We start from the raw sequence: 21727 nt of genomic DNA, 5'->3' as shown, positions 1-21727 counted from the left end.
GATATTCACTTTGAATTCTGACTTTAGTGAATAACCCCTGAGTATCTTACTGTTATTATAAATACCACATTGTCAATTTTTCCAATCTAGGTGTACAGATAGAACTATACTATGATAATTAACTAGAGTGGGCTCATTTGCTTTCAAAATCTTCCCACACCTACCCCTAATTTCTTGTAAACACATTTTAAAATACATGGTTTCCATGCAATTTAGTTTATTCCTTGTTGGATAATTTTCTCATCTTATTCTTTGTTTTAGTGCATTCTTGTTAAGGGTATTGGGGATACAACATTTGGGTATTATCCTATGTAAAGTTTTAATTACCTATTCAGATATTACATTTATTTCTACTCCATTTTTTTTCAGGAAACTTGCTGTTACACAAAATTATTAGTTGTGTACGATAAGTCTTTTTTTAAAGGGGATATATACAAATAACCACTCAAGTTGTTATAATGGTATTGCATATTACTAGTTTCACCAACAATAAACACTTAATTTTCATGATGATACCTGATGGTCCCTTGGTTTTATTGGTGTCCAATACTGAAATACAAATTTGCAGTGGCATTTTTAAACAGAGATCTCTGTGCATAATAAATACATACCAACTCCTTTTACACAGTCCACACCAGTCACGTTTTCACCTCCAATGGCAACAAATGAATCAAATACATTGTATAATACCTAAAAGAAAAGACATGGTACTAATTAGCATTTTAGTATAGGTTACATAAAAAAAACAAACGATTGTTTTTAATTCATTCTGCTTTACTTGGAACATTTCCAGTGATATTATCGTGCTGTATTACCTTGCTTTACTAGGAAAATAACTAGCAATGCCATCAAATTATTAAAGTAGAAATAGAAGCCACTAAGGGACACAAATATGGGCTCTGGTGCAAACTTGTATTAAAGTAAAACTGAACGCAATCTAACAACTTTATGTTATTGAAGTTGTTATAGTGCTTTCAGTGCGGGACACCTTGTCCTACCCCCCAAAATCCAATATGATCCTAAATAGAAGGCTTGGAAATGAAATAGAAGGATTCAAGCCACATCTCCAAGATCTCTGGGTATGAGAGCCTGGAATCTTAATTCCCAGCTCTCATATCGTAATATGCCATGTGGGCACAGTTGGCCATACAGAATCATTGCACTCACTTCCTGGCTCTCTAACCATGCATGCACCTATAGTCCTCAATAGTGATGTCCCGAACGGTTCGCCAGCGAATAGATCATGGCGAACATAGCGTGTTCACGTTCGCCACGGATGGCGAACATATGCAATGTTCGGTCCGCCCCCTATTTGTCATCATTGAGTAAACTTTGACCCTGTACCTCACAGTCAGCAGACACATTCCAGCCAATCAGCAGCAGACCCTCCCTCCCAGACCCTCCCACCTCCTAGACAGCATACAATTTTTTTTATATTTGTTTTGTGTTTGTGTTTATCATACATTATCCTCCACAACCAGTAACCTGTGTTTATTATACATTATCCCCCCACAACCAGTAACCTGTGCTTATTATACATTATCCCCCCCATAGCCAGTAACCTGTGTTTATTATACATTATCCCCCATAGTCATTTATCGTTGAACCTAGGCAGCATGATGTCTTAGGCCAGCCCAGAGAGTGAGTGAATAATATAATATATATGTTCAGAAACATATTGGTAATATATGTAAATCGGGTTCATGCAAAGAGGGTGAAAAGGTATTCAAGAAAAACACACTTATTGCGTCAAATTTACAAAGCCAAACTTTTAAAAGCTTTCCTCATTTCTTTCTCGGGATGAGGAATATATTGGTTGTAGACTGAGGTTTTCCATCTGCCCAATCTTTTTATAATATGCACTGGAGTGTCAGTGTTGAAGGAGACTGAAGCTGCCCCTATTCTAAATGAAAGACCTGAGACATGGATACAACCCAATCTTAGGAGCAGTGTTCTGATGTAGAAGATGAATTTAGCCGTAGTCAGAGGGATTCAGTGAGAGTAGTGGTGAAATGTGTGTGGCATGACTGAGTGTGGGTAAGTAAGAGTCAAGTATTTTAACTGGGCACTAGTTCTAGGTGGGATAAAGTGGTATAGCGGATGGATGAGTAGTTTGGTTCGTTTTAGAGGTTTGTAGAGAAAGTATATAGTGATCATGATTTTTAGCGATATACAATATTTTTAAGGTGGTCCCAGTGCCACCACTCATATCTGGTGTCACAATAGCTTGCATTTAAAAAACAAACAAACACTTTTTTGACTATAATATAATGGCAGTCAGTTTCCTTCACACGTGTGCGTTTCAGGGCCTGCCAGGGCACAGTGTCACACCAGTGCAACTCATATCTGGTGTAACAGTAGTGTAAATTAAAAAAAAAAAAATACAGGGAGCTTGTTGTCACCTTTCAGGGACCCTTGGTGTTGTACGTGGCTGGGTGGAGGAAGAGACCTTCAATGACATCAGTGAGGACAAGGAACGAGACATGGCTAGCTTGGTATCCAACCTTGTGCAAATGGGGAGTTTGCGGTTGTGCAAATGGACTGTTTGCGGTTGTTTGCGGTGCGTTAAACGGGGAGTTTGGTCTGTCACTGTGAAGCGGGCGTAACCCTTACACTACTTGATCGATCCAACATCATACCTGATGTTTTAAAGCACGTTATTCCAAACAATTTAGGAATGTTAGGTGATTTCTGCCCTTTATGGATTAAAACCAGACTCTGCATCAACTATGTAATTTTCCATGGGAGTTTTGCCATGGATCCCCCTCTGGCATGCCACAGTCCAGGTGTTAGTCCCCTTGAAACAACATTTCCATCACTATTGTGGCCAGAAAGAGTCCCTGTGGGTTTTAAAATTTGCCTGCCTATTGAAGTCTATGGCGGTTCGCCCGGTTTGCCCGTTCGCGAACATTTGCGGAAGTTCGCGTTTGCCGTTCGTGAACGGAAAATTTTATGTTCGTGACATCACTAGTCCTCAATGCTCCTCTATGTGGAGCATTGGATTGGCTTGTCATTCTGGAGGCATGCATCCAGAGACGAGGAGTAGGTTGTAGCAGCGCTGAGGGAGACAGGGCGCTGGAGGAAATGTGAGGTAATTTTTTTTATACAGATGGGGGAGGGACATAAGTTACAAGGGACATCGGGGCTGTAGTGTTAGTAATACTATATGTAATACAGTAATATACACTGAACAAAATTATAAACGCAACACTTTTGTTTTTGCCCTCATTTTTCATGAGCTGAACTCAAAGATCTAAGATGTTTCCTATGTACACAAAAGGCCTATTTCTCTCAAATATTCACAAATCTGTCTAAATCTGTATTAGTGAGCACTTCTCCTTTGCTGGGATAATCTATCCACCTCGCAGGTTTGGCATATAAAGATGCTGATTAGACAGCATGATTATTGCAAAGGTGTGCCTTAGGCTGGCCACAATAAAAGGCCACTCTAAAATGTGCAGTTTTACTGTATTGGGGACGCAGTGCAACACATCTCCTTCGCATCGAGTTGATGATTGTGGCCTGTGGAATGTTGGTCCACTCCTCTTCAATGGCTGTGCAAAGTTGCTGGATATTGGCAGGACCTGGAACACTCTGTTGTACACACTGATCCAGAGCATCCCAAACATGCTCAATGGGTGACATGTCCGGTGAATATGCTGGCCATGCAAGAACTGGGATTAGAACGCTCACATCAATTAATCAGAACGTTCGCACTCACAACCTAGGTGTGAAACCGCAAGGGAAGTAATTAATGAGTGCTCCCCTGGGTGGCCAACATTCGTACAGACTAACGCCAGCCACGGGGAGCATTCATGCTCCAAAAGGAGGCATTTCCCTTGTCTGGATTTCGCACTGGGACCTCGCAAACAGGGGCTATTCGATGGAAGGACCGCTGTGGGGGTCCCTGAGATTGGTGTGGGCACTTTTGGGGTGCTGGGGAGTTTGGTGGGCTTTCCTGAGCTGGCGGGACAAAGTTTTTTTGTTAAAAAAACAAAACCAAAAAAAAACCCAACTGCTTACCCCCCATTTAACTTCACACCACAAACACACACTGCATGCACTACAGTAAAACAGACACTGCATTCACTATATACACACACACACACATTGCATCCACTATGTACACACACACACACACTGCATCCACTAAACACACGCACGCACACACTTGGCCTATACTGTATACACACACAATGCATTCCCTATACATACTGCATACAATACACACAGACACTGCACACACTGCATCCACTACATCCACTGCATAACATAATGACGATGGGCATGTTTTGGTGGGTTTGGGTTTTTGGGTGGGCAGCATTTTATCTTTGGATCCAGGCAGCACAATATCTTGGGCTGGAACTGACTACAGTCCCAGAATGCAATATCAGAGATGAAGTGATTGGTCTGTTATGTGAGCATTTCACCCATGCAAGACAGCAGTCTACATTAGGCTTGTGCAAGGTGATCATATTAGGTTTTAGACATTTTTCACAAGAACAGAACATTTTTCAGAATGTCCAAATTTCAGCTGAATGTTGGTTCGGTTAAATGACCACTCTAGGCACCCAGACCACTTCAGCTTAATGAAGTGGTCTGGGTGTCAGGTCCAGCTAGGGTTAACCAATTTTTTTAATAAACATAGCAGTTTCAGAGAAACTGCTATGCTTATAAATGGGTTAATCCAGCCTTCAAATCCTCTAGTGGCTGTCTCACTGACAGCCGCTAGAGGCGCTTGCGTGAATCTCACTGTGAAAATCACAGTGAGAGCACGCAAGCGTCCATAGGAAAGCATTGATAATGCTTTCCTATGAGACCGGCTGAATGCAAGCGCAGCTCTTGCCGCGCGTGCGCATTCAGCCGAATGGGAGGAGAGGAGGAGGATCGGAGGAGAAGAGCTCCCCGCCCGGCGCTGGAGAAAGGAAAGTTTTAACCCCTTTCCTCTCCCCAGAGCCCGGCGGGAGGGGGTCCCTGAGGGTGGGGGCACCCTCAGGGCACTATAGTGCCAGGAAAACGAGTGTTTTCCTGGCACTATAGTGGTCCTTTAAGCAGAATTTTGGTACTGTAAAAACCAAATGGCATGAAAATGGGCTTAATGTAGTAATCTGTATATATTTTACAGTACTTGTAGCATTTTCCCATCATTTGGTTCACAAATCAAGTGAGAAAAAGTAACCAATAGAGGAAAAAACAGGAGTAGCAGTAAAAACAAATATATATTTTTATATATTATATGTTTATAAAATATGTAATATAGAAATACATGTATTTTGCTCTCTTATTTTCCTCTTTTACTCACTTTTCACTTGATCTGTGGAAAAAAAAAAACATTTAGTGACTGTCCCTTAGCCATCGATCATCTTTATTTCCCATGAATCATCTCTTTTCTTTACTTCACAGGCTCCACTGGGCACATACATTTTGAAGCTAATTATCAGCTCCAGAAACCTGTAGCTGCACTACTTTTTATTTAATTCTGTTAAACTTCAACATACTGCACTATATTTTGCACTTTATCCTACTTTTTTTTTTACATATTTGCCGATCTGAATTTGGATTGCAGGACACCCATAAGGCGTTGCTTCCCTCCTCCATTTTTTATTTTTTTTTACCAGATTACATTATACAATGCTGCGAATCCTGAAGTTTTGCTTTCATCCAGTGCATATGTATTTTAATTAAACACTTTACTAGTGTTGAAAAAGCAATAGTACCTCTTTAAGACAGTTACTTGCAAATAGGGGATAGTACCCTGAGACAGAAATGTGTCACACTTTAGAATTATCTACTAAATAGAAATCATGGTCAATTTGCAAATCTAATAATTATTATTTACAACATGATGGCACATTGCACATGCCTTTTTAATCGGTGATGAGACACTTTTCAGTCCTTAATCACAATTTTTTTCCTTTTGTTTGGCTCCTCTTCTAATTTGTATCCATCATGCAGTGTTTTTTTCATAGCCTACAATATTTTTCATGTGTATAAGGAATGAATTTCCACACTACTTAATATTGGTAAGCAACTGTTTAATGCTTTGATTCAACATATATTATATAATGTTTTATGTTTAGTTTATGCAGAGTAGTATTAATATAATTAATTAATATAGTATTATTATAGCATTTAACATAGTATCAGCCTCCTGGCTGAGGACATCCAACCACTTCCTTTGTTGAGCTGGTGGTTTACCATCATGGTGCTTTCCTTATAGCCTACTATATTTTTATGTACATTAATAATATACAAATGCAAATCTATGCATTTAACAAACTTAAATTATGTGTTGAATTCTATTAATTAGCAAGAAACTTCATACTTAATTACTTACGTAAAATTGCTAAATAATGTGATAGCTTGCAGGCAAATGATAAACTCATGTTTCAACAACACTTTTAGTGGCAAAACTATGGGCACGTTTTAAAAATATATTGTTCATTGATTTGCTACACCAATGAAATGCGATATAATGTGAAATATGTTCATAAGGCGTGATATAGCATGAATTTGCCAATATGTATTTCATAAAAGGTAATGTCATTCTAAAAATCTACAAAACCCTTACTCTTGATCAATGTACGTGAAATGTGGTTAATTGATACTTTTTTTTTTTCTTACTATATACAATTTTTTTGTGTTACGAAGAACATACATTTTCGTAACATATTACGTTTAGCTTCAGATTGCAAGAAACATTTTCAAAAAAGTTAAATATTACCAATGTAATGATCAGTCCTAAAGTATATTATATATCTATGCTTAACAAATGTGGCCATATAAATAATAAGCTCTGCACATTTGCCAACCAACAAATGAACAAATTATAATTTCTTCTTACCACTGTCACAGCATCATTTAGAAGGGATTCTCCAAAAACAATTATAAAAAGGACATCATTGACGTGAACCTCTTCAAATACAGCAAGAACAGCCACTGGATCAACTGCAGCAATAAGGCTTCCAAAAAGAAGAAATTCCAATACACCTATTTGTAGATCACCTTTAAAATATTACAAAAGGATTTCAACAATTTAATAAATACTTTTTTTTTATTTGTCATTTGTTCAAAAAATAGTGAAGCAGTTATAGAATATTCATAGATTACGGAGTACATTCACATTTTCGTTCTTTCATGCGAATTAAAGAAAATGAAACAAAACATTTAAAATAATGTTTTTCATATTGTGACTAAATAGGCAAAGTTCCCAAGTCGTTAATCTACATTTATGAATTCATTGCATGCTTACTTCATACTTGGCAGCATCCATTCTTTTTCATTTTGTTTGTCTCTTCCATTAGAAATGTCTTCATATATGTATGATCAAATTAATGCTGTGTGTGGTTTTATTTTGACCCTGTAACTATTTTGTAACCATTGTTTTCATTTATTAATCTGGACATTAGATCTTTGTAGGATTACAGTTTACAGCATACTTCTATAATTTCTAATCCCAGTCATGAGTAAAGCATATTTCTGAGGAAGTCTGAAAGGATAGATTGCTTTCAATGGATGTAACGTAAATTTACCAAGGCAAAACATGTGCCATTTTGGATGCAAATAGATAAATACTTAGCACTTTGCCCATAATATCATCTTTTTTTTTTTTAAACGTTATAATCCTTGTATATTCGGGTAAGAATAAACTACTACACTCTCACTCTCTGTAATTTCATTACAGAAAAGTGTCCAAGTAACTATTGTGATATTAGCCTCATGGATGTTAGTCAAAATTAAACATGATCCTGACAGTCGTGTTTGCTGCACTGTTGTCTACACTGTGCATACAGGAAGCTGATTCTGTGAGTGAAGTTTTTTCATATTAAGAGGTGAGGGTGAGAAAGGGAATAGTGCCATGATGCTACACAAGATGGATAGTTATGGCAGTACAGCAGATAAGGCACACCAATTTAAATGGAATTTGTCTTAAAACGAAGAATGTTTTTTGTTACAATATTGTGTTGGGTAATGCGTTGTTTGTGGAAGTAGCCAGTGTCTTTATTATCAGTTATGTATTGCAACATGTATTCACACACTACCCCACTACCCAATCACTCCATTACTATGATGAGCAGAAAGGGTGTCAGTCTACAAAGAACTGAAAGCTGAGAATTCACTAAAGGCAAGCTGGTTGCAAAATCAATCCAGTTATTACAACTGACTCAAATTACGTAGAACTGTGCAAATATGCTTGACTGGGCTATTATAGTCCAAAATATTGTTCCATAAATGCCCTTAGAAATAAGCTACATAGCACTTTTCAGACAAATCAGATCATTCCTCAGTCACAATATTGGGTGCTTCTAGGAGGCAAGATAGAATTTCTATATTTGTTTCCTGCTTCTTTCTGTTAAGAGGTCAAGTTTAATGATTGAAGGCAGTTGCTTTCCATTCCAGAATACAGACTATAGAAAAAAACCAAAGTCATAGATGATGTTCAAAAGAGAGTTTGAAACACATTTAAAAAAAAATTCAGGACGCACAATACTTTTCTGTTTTTAAAATGTAATAATTAGTAGTTACACATTACATATCATTGTACTTTAACTGGAAAGGTACGTCTATTTTCACAACGAAGGGAAATAATTGGTAATAATGCTTTCAAAGGTATTAGTGAAGAAACTGAGAATGAAAAAAAAAACACTTACCCATTATTCCAGTCAAGTAAACACCGTAAAGTGAAAGACCAGTTGCTGCTGCATTCCATACTGTGCCAATTACTGCATAGAGTAGGATGGTTCCAAGATTTCCAAAAAATAGTCTGTTTGGCATAAAATATCCAGCATCCAGGACAATAGGTGGTAGTAAGTAGAAGAAAAATACTGTAGGTGTTAATGTAAAAGAGGCAATGTGATCTGCACCCCATACTATACCTCCCAGGAATAGACCGAGCACAATAAGGAGACAGCTTTCGGGTACAATTGTGGTCACTTTGTGGGATATGTGAAATACTGTAAAGGAAAATAAAGTAATATTAGTATGTTTAATTATATGTAATACACAATTCATGGTAAAACAACAACAACAAAATAATCACAATTATTGTCATGAGGCATAATTAATGACCAAACTTCTGGAATAAAAGGGAATCATGAAATGTCACACATGTCACAAAGTGTTCGGGTCACACAACAAATATATGGAGCACTTATCTGAATTAGCATAAGTTAAAGGGATTCTATAGTGTTAGGAATACAAAGTTGTATTCCTAACAAAATACACTGTAGAGCCCTTTGGTCCCTCCTTTCACCCTCCCTACACACACATCGAGCCCTCTCACCCCCCCCCCTCTCCAGTGGATAAAGAGTTAAAAAACTGCAGTGATTTACATTGCAGGACTAAGTGGGACAGGGGCACTGCACCCAGACCACTTCAATGAGCTGAAGTAGTCTGGATGCCTATAGTGTCCATGTGTCCATTTAAAGAAACACTCCAAGTTCCAACACTACCACCGTGCACTGTAGTTGTTATAGAGCCAGGAGTATTCTGGCAAACCCCAATGTAAGTAGTCAAAATGTTTTAAAAGGGTGCCAGGCATCATTGCTCTCCGCTGCTACAGCTTTCAGAGAACCTCAAGCTTTATATTTGAACTAATCCTGGTGATGCAGAGCATAGCTTATTTTCTAAGAGCTATCGGTTTACATTCTCTGCCAACAAAGTAGCCCTGCATCGCTGGGCTTAACTGAGTAAAGGAAAAAGACGCTTTGATGGCTATCTGAAGATTGTAGTACAACCCAGGAGAGGTTCCATACAGAAACCAGGAAAACAAAATCAACTATTTAAAATAGGCTTGACTACTTGCAATGGGGGGAAAACAAGGAACTTCTGGTAACTTCAGCATGATGTAATGGTTATGGTGCTTAGAGTGTTCATTTGAGAAGTAGTTTCAATATGATTCCACAGTAGAGATCTATAGGTCTTTCAAAGCTGCATAAAACATGGGACTTTGTTATAATGTATTTCTATAACATATCTGGAGTTAAGTTTTGTCAAAGTCTGTTAAAACTGGGATACATTGATGCTATAGCAGACTAAGAATGCAATTACCAAAAAAAGTGTACTAAATTGTCATTTTATTTAATTTCTGTATTCAATTATGTAGCTTCTAAAGAGCTATTGCTCATTCTGTGTGGATTATGGTAACACCCTAGATATTATTTTTGCCTATGTGTTTCCGTGTGTACCACTATATATAACATTTTTATAAGCTAAATTAACGTTTTAGTTTGTCTAATATGCATTTTAGGTTCCTGTATTATAGTATTTGAAAGAGTAGGGTGAGCTATTTTTCTGCAACAGGGAAAGGCAACCTTTAAAGGGACACTCCAGGCATCCAGACCACTTAAGCCCATTGGAGTGGTCTGGGTGCCAACTCACACTGCCCTTAACCCTGTAAGTGTAATTATTGCAGTTTTTTATAAACTGCAATAATTACCTTGCAGGGTTAACTCCACCTCTAGTGGCTGTCTCCTAGACAGCCACTAGAGGGCACTTCCTGGTCCATAGCAGAGAAATGGACCTCCAGCGTCGCTCAATTCCCCGTAGGAAAGCATTGAAAAGCATTTTCAATGCTTTCCTATGGAGAGCTCTAATGTGCATGTGCGGCATTGCCGCGCATTAGGTCTAAGCGGCCGGTGGGCGGGATCAGTCTCGCCCAATGGCCAACGTAATGATGAGGAGGTGCGGCGGTGACCCAAAATCACTGCTGAGGGACATCGGCGGGGGTCTCAGGTAAGTGACTGAAGGGGTTTTCACCCCTTCAGCAAACAGGGATTGGGAGGTGGGAGGGAGAGGGGACCTGCGGTGCCAGGAAAACAAATTGTTTTCCTGGCACTGGAGAGTGCCTTTAAGCAGTGCTGTGAAAAAAATAATACTTTGAAGTACCGTGGATCCTTTGTCCTTTTTTTTTTAATTAAAGAGGAATAAATTATATAAGATTCATATTTATTTTATTGTTGATAACAATAAACAAAGCCATGGAATGTAAAAAGGCAGACACGGTTCAAGAAAGGTGTAGGTGATGACGTTATTTTATTAGGGAGGAATCCACTTGAAAAATAATTCTCCAATATAAATTGTGGGTATATCGGAGGAGTGGCCAAAAAATGTGAGGCAGTTATGAAACAGCATTTTTGGAAGGGTTCCTATTTTTGATATAGCTATCCAAGGAAAAAAAATTATGCAAAGGGATCTGGAGAACAAAACTTAGGAACTAGGATGCATTACTACTTTTACCTGATTCTAAAGCACTCCTTTGCTGTGTAAAACTATGCCTTCTTTTTCTCTGAAGGTTCCCTTCCCTCCCCTACAGTTCCCAGTGTAGAAGACATTCCTCCATTTTTGCCGATCCATGCCCTACCCTAGTGTTATAATGAATATGAATAAGACTCTAGTTCAGGTTTTAAAAATTGCTTTTTTCTCTACATAAATAAGATAATAAAGTTTACATGCAGCCATGCATGGTTGTAAGTGCTCTGTAAGCAATATATTGGGGAGGTAATTTTTATAAAAAAAACTTGCTAAAGAATTGCAAAAAGAGCCATTTAATGTTTCAGGCTTCATATGCGAATGTGTTCTGGTTACTGATTTTGCTGAAGTGTACCTACTCAAAATAAACAGACCAAAAGCCCTTTGAACTAGTCCAAGTTCCAGAAGAATTTCCTTACCTTAGAGAGCTGTGCCATTGTTTGACACATTGTTTTAGCTGACATTTACATAGGAACAATAGTATAGGACTGCTATGATAAGAAGTGTAAACACTATTATACCCCACCATTATATGCAGCGTTTGATTCCAGTACATCCTGAACATCCTTTTATTTAAGCTGAGGGTTGTATGACAATGCATGACAATAAGTATGTGCAAATGATACAAAACTCTCTAAATTTAGGTGTGTACTTGTTTTCTTTTTTTCTTTTTTTTTTACCAGAGTAAATACAACATGATGATTCACAGGACAGTGTTAAAAAGTAAGTTAAATACATATCAAACTACTATTGTGTACTTTTCCACTAGTGCCATTCTAGGTTACACAAGGACGGAAATGTTTTGCCAGAAAGTTAAGTTTAATTGTCTCTTAACAACTTCAAACAAATCCACTTGAAACCAAATGAAGTTATCCAGTTATAGAACAATGCTCTTTCAATGGTAAGCAAACCTCACTCAATTGATTATCAATTAAATTCTACCTCATTAGTTTCTATTTAGAAGATTCTATTGTTCTCATTACTTACACACCACTTAGTAAAAATTTACAAATCTGTTAAATTTACTTCTGCTTAGTAAATTATCAAGTAGCACCTATAATATTTTTTTTTTCTGAAAACAGAAGAGAATCAACAAGGAGGCAAATGAAGTAACTATATTGGGCATGATGTTATACATAACAAATACCTATATTATATCATTCTTCTCAATACAAACTGCAACGAGTAAGTGACATTAAATTAAAATAAATGAGTAATACAAAAAGGGCAGTGAACCCCTGAAAAATGTACATGTAAAATTAAGCATGGTTAGTAGATAAATAAACGCTCACAACTTTGTTTCCAATACCACTAGCCATGACCAAAAGTTATTAGCCATTGCAAATCTGCTACTGCACTATACCCTGTTGGAATTGACAGTCTGGCAGCAAGTGCAGATTCCCCCATCTCCAAATGTCTATCATAGCATTTGACAATGCATGGCACATACACACTATAGTTATGTTCCTTACTGCTCTGTAATGTTTTATTTATTTGCCTTGATATATGAGTAACAGGTTTTGTGTCCAAAACTGTAATGGGACTGATTGATGAACTGAAAATCAATGGAATTTCACTTGTGAACCCAATTTGTTACCTTCACCAAGTGTACCTTCCTCTTGAATTTATAGGAACATAGACAAAAGCTAACATGCTTTACCAGTTATATATAGAGAGTAGACAGAGAATTGGTATGAAAACCAAGTTTTAGAATTTTTCAGTAACATCAGAGGATTAGGCAGTAAATTAAGCATAATTTAACACAAAATAGTGCAGTTGGGACAAACTTAAACCTTTGTTATTTTTGTCTACAATTTTGTTGCAAACTGATCACAGCCAGCTAGCTGTGACATGGCTAAACCTCCTTGTTTTCAGAGTGCATTGGAAACTGTAATAAAGTTTGTTGATAATGTGGAATGCAATAAAGGATCCTTGTAAGTTCACAAGACTATATACTGTGCTATATAAAGAAAAGTAATAATATAGAAGTGATTTAAAAGCTACTATCAACATCAACTTCATGTTGCAAGCAGTGGCTCATTCAACTATTTAAATGCCAGAAGTTTCAGTGCCTGCATTTACACTGCGTTGAAGATACTTTCAGTCTTGTAATTGTTAATAGTGTGCAATAAATTTACAGAATGTTTCACTGGAATAATATGCCAAGCAGTTAACCTTGACTACAAAATTGAGTACATATTTTTTTATAACTACAGGTGTAATTTATTTGATGTTTAAAAATGAACCCACTTTTTCATTTGGTCTTAAAATGAACTGGACTGGGTTTGGTTTTAACCAGATTTTTAAGATCCATCAGTAGGTAATTAGCACTTTAAATGGGCACATAACTTTAATGAGATCATAAAACTGAAGGTTAGACAAAATGATTCTGGCTAACTCTTTCACTCTTTCACTACCAGAATTTTTTTTTTGTTTAGCAGCACATTATGTGCATTTGTATTTCATCCCTTTAGATTTTTGAGCTTGTTTGGGAAGTTAATTTCCCTTTTCATCCCTTATGTCATGCATTTTTTTTTTTTAGTATTCAATTTTGTCTTGTTTCCTATTGTACAGTGCTGCAGAATATGTTGATACTATATAAATAATTTCATTCATAATTGTACATTATTTTTAAGAAACATGTATTAAATAACACAGCACCACATTCTCAAATGTGGTGTTGAATTGGTCTATTTCCAGGAAACTAGATTGGAGGACAGTGGCATTTTTTTAATGGGAAACCTTCGAGGTGATGTATATAGTTTATTTTTTTATATATGTTTTATATTTTAAGGTCTGTAGATAATTAGGGTGATTTACTGACAAACAAGTGAGAGACCTCAGATGATTAAAGAGACACTAAGTACACAGTAGCTAGAAATCTGTGTAACATTATGGTTTCAAACTGCTTTTGTCAAACAATTTTGGAATGATTTCTCTTGCACTCAAAACTAGGCTGTTCTGTCACACAGGTAATGTGGAAAGGGTAACTTCAATGTTATCCTTTCAAAGCCATCAAAACTTGCATGGCAATTATTGATTGAGTGTCATGGCTCCCGGCTCTTCTGTCGGCGTGGCTGCACATAAGCTAGGAGCCACGACGACAGAGATGTATGTACAAACAGAGACACATATATACAGACCCACTCACATACATACAGAGACACACACATACAGACACACACATATGCAAAATGTTTTAGTCACCCTCCTATTTCCTTCCTCTAGGTGCAGGAGGGTGACTTCCCTGGAGACCAGTGACTGCCTCAAGCTGATTGGAGTCAGAGTTCCCCCTCTGACTTCCTCTTCTCATCTCCAGGGCATCTGCTCCACTTACTCCCTTGCAGCTCTGTGTAAGCTGGTAGGAAGTAACCTGGGCTGTCACTTCATCCCAGCGATCTAACAGCATCACAAGGGCGGCCCCTGCAACCATGGTAGAACCACCAATGCCTCAAACCATTCTTGAACAATTTTTGCAATGTGTCAGAGTGCAAGAGAGAGGCCACAGCCATCAAGGACCACCATTGCCATGAAGGGGTGTATGTGGTCTGCAACAACCTTTAGGCAAGTGGTATATGTCAAAGTAAAATCCACATGAATGTCAGGACCCAAGGTTTCCCAGTAGACCATTGCCCAGAGCATTACACTAACTATGCCAGCCACCCATAGTGCTTCCTGCTGCCATCTCTTGCATCCGTTCACCCACAACCATTGATCAGACAAGGCAACCTTCTTTCATCACTCCATTGTCCAGTTCATTTGTTAGTGGTTTTACTTATGTGGCTGATCAGTGTATGAACCAAAATATACTAGTATTAAAACCTACTGCAATTGTATTCCTCCTGCTGCATAATTGGAAGGAGAGGAAGGCATAAACTCGTGAATAGAGAGTATGCAAATGACCAAATTTACATCACTGGTGACACACAATAGAGAAAGGGCCTTATCTTTCTGGCATCAATGAGTGCCATTATAAATGGCAACCCTGCAATCCAGGACTGTCCATGCTCAGAGCACTGATGAAGCTCTATCATATGGGTGCATAGGACAGCAGGGCAAGGTTTGCAAAATGGAAATCTGGAACCTGCTAAATTGTTGTCTTTGAAATGGACTGAGTTTGGTTGTCTCGTTTGCATAATCATATGTTATTTTGCCAGTATCTAATATGCTTGTAATGATAATGATCTTCTGGGGTCTATTAGTGAGACCATTGTTTGCTAATGTGTAATCACAGAGCCCTCCTGAGAGAAAAGAATTACATATTTAGGAAGAGAGATAATGTATTATCATAAGAAATGGAAGATAAAGACAACTGAATGTTGGCTATAAATGACATTTTAAATTGAGGAATAAAAAGAACATTTAAACTGATGGGGGGAAAGTGGAAATGCCAAAATAAAAAGGGAAACAAATTAAACAATATGGCACTGGAATGGTACCTTAAATAAATAGCAATGGGATGAACATTTGCTGACAGCCTACATGAGTATGTCACTGCAGGGTAACATCTCAACAGTTTCAATTGTATCTTGAACAAACATCTGTACAATGCAATTCTAATCCATGTTTATATATGTGTATGGATCTAAAAGGCAAATACCCAGCAGGGCTATTCACTAAAGTTAGGATTGTCTAAAATACAAGGTGAATTCAAAGTGAGATTCAAATTTAAGGCCAAAATAGCTGAACTGGAAAACAATTCCCCTAGTCATATATGCTTCCAGATCAGCTATTTTGGTCTTAAACTTTAAATACACTTTGAATTCCCATCAATTCTCAATCTAGTGAAACAACTTACATCTTTGAGTATAAAGTTCCCTTTTCCCATTAAACTAAAATCATCTAAGGACAAAGGTGTGACTCCACATTAATCTGACATAAAAATGATTTTGCAATGAAGCAGCTATGCATAGCAGAATACATATTTACAGATATATAATACTACTACTACTAATAGTAATATTAATTGTATGTGACAAACTATGACAGATTAATTGAATATTTGGTTAAATAATAAGTGAAAAGCAAATAAATGTGACGCTATCAGTTTTACAGATAAACAAAGATGTATGCTGTGGTACAATACTGAGTACTTAAGTAATTGTAAACCTATAAAGTAGAGTGATTATTTACGCAACAATGAACATTAAGTACTCCAATTACATGAATTTGTAACTAGAATCTAAGATCAAGTATAAACAACATGTTTAACCTGCTGTAATGGCATTAATAGTAGTCCTTTCAAATATCTCTATTCCCTAAGGCATACATAAATTTCCAAAAACTTGCTGTCCATGAAGCTAATTCAAGAACATTTAATTTGTACGCAAACTATTGTTGTTTGATGCAAAAATGTTCCACTTGGAAGAACAATTTGAAATACGTTTGGTCAATCAATAACAGGTACTCACAGATCCATGAGAGTTAAATGGCTCTTTTGTGATTAGATTCAGATTGCAATTTATTGCTGGAGTTTTGGCACATATTCTAAAAAGAGGTAATTTTTTCAGTACTTTAGGGAAAAGATGATTATTTTAATGAAGGATAATGGAGAAATTGTATCTTTGAAACATTACATTAACCCCTTAAGGACACATGACATGTCTGACACGTCATAATTCCCCTTTATTCCAGAAGTTTGGTCCTTAAGGGGTTAAAGTGCATCAATGCAGATTTGTAGCTTTCACTTCATATAAACATACATTACAGGAACACTGGAACACTACAGGACATACATTTTATTTTTAAATTTATTTTATCTTTTAAAAGTTAGATGCGTTACTTTACTTTTCTTTTTTTCCTTTTGGTACCCGGGTAAGTGGAAAACCATTGGAAAATGATTTGCCCTCATACATGGGAATGACGCCAGAGCACTTCTGGTGCCATTACCACTACAGTGGAATTTAGTGTTTGCGATGCTTTACTCCTAAATTTCACCTAACAGACAAAAAAGAGTTTAAAATAAATGCTTATACCTACAAAAGGAATTGCACCCGTAGGTCAAATAAATGCACAAAGCACTTTGCCAAAAAGGCCGTAAAGTTCAATGGAGTCCAGCAAAGTGCTGCTGTGTTGAGTGTGTTTGAATTGGTTTCCTCGGTTGTGACTCCAGGAGGTCTACTGAAACCTTTTGGTGTGGAGTATGTTCTGGATCCATACAGCCTACCACAAGAGTTTAAAGCAGGAATGGTCTAGGCTACACGGATCCAGGACTTACCCAACAACAGGATATTTCAGCTGACCCTTTGAAAAACTGTTTTACAGATCACCACCTTGGTTTATTAGTCACTGGCATCAAAAACATTTAGAGCAGGGGATTTGGGGGTATTTTGATATTCTTACGCAGGTAATGTTACCAGCAAGCTCTGCTAAAGTTTGTTGTATAACTGTGTTTGTCTCGCATACACATGCAAAAAATAGTGTTAGCCATAGCTACTGAGTACTGAAATAGCTCAAATGTTTACATTTAAGATTTTCCTCTTTCAGTTTTTTTATAACTAAATAATCTTAATAATAATTCATAAATTCAAACTACTACATAAACTAACACAATATACAAAAGTAGGCACACTAGAGTGTTTCAAATCATGCATAATTAGACCATTTTTTCACAGAATCCCGCAGTGCAATGACATGTAAAACAACCACTTAAACCTATGCGGTAGCAACTGGTCATTAGAGTGGGCCTAGGAGCTATGAAGTGTTAGGGTTTAGAAAATGTTTACAGTTTAGAGGGTTTAGAAGGAAGCCACCTTAAAAACGCGTCTGAAATCTAAAATGCCTAGCAGTGCATGACAGAGAATAATACATGCATTAAGGAGTTAAACTTTCTCTTTTCATATGGAACTGAAGGAAAGCAACAAGCTCCTCCCTAGCAATTCTTTTTTGACCTCAAATTCCTTTGTGATGCAGTCTGATATTGCATGCCCTTGATTGACTTGCTATTAATCACTGAACCAGCGCTTAAATTAGGTGTTCTTACAAAGCTGTGTAGTTAATATTAGTGAATCCGAAGTAGCAGGAAGTGTAACATTAGCTGTACTAATCACAGCTCTATCATTTCTACTACAGAGGCATTTCCGAGAATAACTTTTCTCTGCCTTTTAAATCTAAGATATCTAATACAGTTAGGTCTGGAAATATTTGGACATCGACACAATTTTCATACTTTTTGCTCTGTACGTCACCACAATGGATTTGAAATAAACTTTGAGATTCAAAGGATTGAACAAAAATATCATATGAAACGTTTAGGAATTGCAACCATTTTCCCACAGTCCCCTTAGTTCAGGGGCTCAAATGTAATTGTCCAAATTAACACGATCATAAAGAAAATGTTAATTTTTAATACTTTGTTGAGAATCCTTTGCAGGCAATGACTGCTTGAAGTCTGGAATGCATGGACATCGCCAAATGCTGGGTTTCCTCCTTTTTGATGCTTTGTCAGGTCTTTACTGCAGCTATCTTCAGTGGCTGTTTGTGGGTTGCTCAATTGGGCTGAGATCAGGTTTGGCCTGCCTCTGAGCAGACGATATATCCCTATACACTTCAGAATTCATAAACAGCTTCTGTCCTCTGTCACATCATCAATAAAAACTAGTGACCAAGTGCCATTAAAAGGATGCCCATGCCATCACGCTGCTTTCATCAAGTTTTTGCAGATAATGTGGTATGCTTTGGATCATCTGTTTCAAGCCTTCTCCATCCTTTTTTCTTTCCATCATTATGGTACAGGTTAATCTGTCCAAGAATGCTGTTCCAGAACTGGGCTGTTTTTTTTTAGATGTCTTTTGGCAAAGTCTAATTAGGGCTGGCCTATAGTCGTGTGTAAGGTGTGCAGTCGCACAGGGCGCAATAACAACAGGGGCGCCCAGAAGCCGACAGCTCACAAATAAAAAATGATTCCTTGGTTGTCAATGGTGCGAGCCAGCAAAAGGTGCAGTCAGTTCCTAATAACTCAATTAGTGAGTAAGAGCGCAGCCTCAGGTATTCCCAGCTTGTGCTCAGACTCAATTGAGCACCGGAACCGCAAGGGAGAAAATCTGATTTGCACAAAGAGATATGGAGTACTCCCTGCTATTCACCTCTGAACCACCAGAGGCCAGCACTGGATGACCAGAGACAGAGGGGCCTATGTGACCGGGCGCTGTAGAGCCAAAGAGAAGGGGCACTGCATGGAAACATAGGCAGCTGGGGACGAGGTAAGAGAGTGATTGGCTGTATTTCAATGTATGTGAATGTGTGTGTCTATGTATATGTGAGATGTGATCTGTGGATTTGTATGTCCATTAATGTATAAGGGCTCTAATGTACTGTCTAAAGGGGGTATGCATTACTATACAGCAAACTGAAATAAGGAAAACATTTTACATATAACCTTTGCATTAAAAAATGTGCAGTTTATACCAGTCTATAGCTGCAAATGAATGCCTGCTTCCCCACTAGTCACCAAAGACCCTGGCCTCCTCTCCTCCTCTCCTCCTCTCTTCCTCCCAGTGCTCATGACTTAAGGACTTTGTGTATTTGTATGTGACTGTGAGTGATTGTAATTACTTACACTGTGTGTGGGACTGTATATGTCACTGATATGGTATGTATACGACTGTTTATATGTATGACTGTGTGTGCATTTGACTGTCAGGGCATGCACACTGTATGTAATTGTGATTATGTATGTTGTGATTGTACGTACGTTTATGTCTGTGTACAGTAGGTACTTCACAAAACAAGAAAGCCCAGGCAATTAGTGTTATAAATCTTGATAGCCTACAGGTTTACAGGTGTTCCTGTAATTGGAGTGCAGTCCTGTTTACTTGATATTAATGTGCACAGTATGTGACGCGTGTGTTTTGTGTCTATCTAGGTAACTGTGTTCTTGTGTGTCTTGGCATGTGACGGTGGTTATGTCCATATGTGTATGTGATTGTATGTCAAGGCATCTATGTAGATATGAAGGAGGGGAAATAATTGTAAGACATACAAAACTGAAGTGGGATTAAGAGACACACAAGAAGTAACAGTGCGCTAAGAGACAAGACAGTAAAAGGAAATAAGAGACACACAAGGTGGAAAGAGGGGATAAAGAGAGACACCCAAGGAGGGTCAGGAAAAATACACAAAGGGATGAGGAGCACCACAGAAACATAAAATCTGCTTTATTGGAATGGTAAGGACTAAACTATGCCAAAATAGTTAAACTGAAAAACATCTCCAATTCAACTATTTTCAGATCAGAAATATTGGCCTACATATTGCAAGTTTCTCTTACCTTTTAACAGGGTCAAGGAAAGGGTGTGGCCAGGGAGCGGCACTGTGAAGATTTTTTGCACAGGCCGCCTGAAGGCCTAAAGCCAGCACTGAGTGTAATATAGTCTACCTATTCTTGAGGCTTATGCACCTTGTGGAAACCCTCTGTATTTGCTCTCATGAAGTCTTCTCTATGATAGACTTGGATAATGATATGTCTACCTCCTGGAGAATGTTCTTCACGTGGCTGGATTTTGTGAAGTGACTCTTTACCATGGAAAGGATCCTATGATCAGCCACCACTGTTGTTTTCCGTGAACGTTTTTGTGTTGCAGGACTCACCAGTGTGTTTTTCTCAGAATGTACCAAACTGCTGATTTGTCCACTCTTAACGTTTCTATCTTTAATTTTCTTTTGCAGGCTAAAGATGGCCTGTTTCACTTGCATTTAGAGCTCGTTTGACCGCATATTTTGAGTGCACAGCAACAGCTTCCAAATGTGAATGCCACAGCTAGCATAGACTCTAGACCTTTTACCTGCTTAATTGATGAAGAAGTTATGATGGAAAAGCCCACAACTCTCCATGAAACAGCTTTTGAGTCAATTGTCCAATTACTATTGGTCCATTGAAAAAGATGCAACTACATATTGATATTAATACCCTCAAATTAAAGCTGAGAGACTGTACTTTAAGCCCATATTCATTATTTACCGGAACTTGAATTTATTGTGGTAAACAGCCTAAATAAAAAGACTTGTATCACTGTCCAAATATTTCTGGATCTAACTGTGTATGTATGCATTACAAAATTAAGATAATTAAGATAAACGACAAAACTCAAGTAGTTTGTTTTGGACTTCTCCACTGCCCAAATACAACATAAATAAAAATCACTGTTTAGTAGATGTTCCCCAAATGACAACATGCATGCTTTTAATCATGCATTTTTTTTATTGGGGTTTATTGTCTCTCGCAAAACCTGCAGTTCTATTGTCTGCAGCCTTTCCAAAACCTCCCCTTCTAACCCTGCCCAGAATTTCTGTGACTGTCCAAACACAGACTCCCAAAGCAACTTAATGAGAAGCCTTTGCAAGGCAGCTGCTCTTGGCAATTGAGCTAATCAAACCAGGAAATATCAGGATCTGTGAGACATCGCTATGTGCAAATTTCAACTCACTACAGTTCTAGGATATCCTACACTTAAGATTTCATTGACATTTTGGCTCTTCG

The 21727-nt window shown here is 37.7% G+C and overlaps 1 protein-coding gene across 3 annotated transcripts in view; it reads right to left on the bottom strand.

Annotated features, from left to right (window-relative positions):
- The window catches only part of SLC9A3 (solute carrier family 9 member A3), a 238875-nt gene that overhangs the window by 67104 nt on the left and 150044 nt on the right, over positions 1 to 21727 (bottom strand). For all 3 annotated transcript variants that reach the window (XM_063450618.1, XM_063450616.1, XM_063450617.1), the window contains exons 2-4: positions 8652 to 8954; positions 6845 to 7005; positions 612 to 690 (exon numbers count right to left, since the gene is read on the bottom strand). In XM_063450618.1, the coding sequence (XP_063306688.1) occupies positions 612 to 690; positions 6845 to 7005; positions 8652 to 8954 (543 nt within the window). The remainder of the gene's footprint in view (positions 1 to 611; positions 691 to 6844; positions 7006 to 8651; positions 8955 to 21727) is intronic.

The sequence above is a fragment of the Pelobates fuscus genome, chromosome 4 (genome assembly GCF_036172605.1).
Source record: "Pelobates fuscus isolate aPelFus1 chromosome 4, aPelFus1.pri, whole genome shotgun sequence".
Lineage (NCBI taxonomy): Eukaryota > Metazoa > Chordata > Amphibia > Anura > Pelobatidae > Pelobates > Pelobates fuscus.
This window is presented reverse-complemented; position numbering and strand designations above follow the sequence as displayed.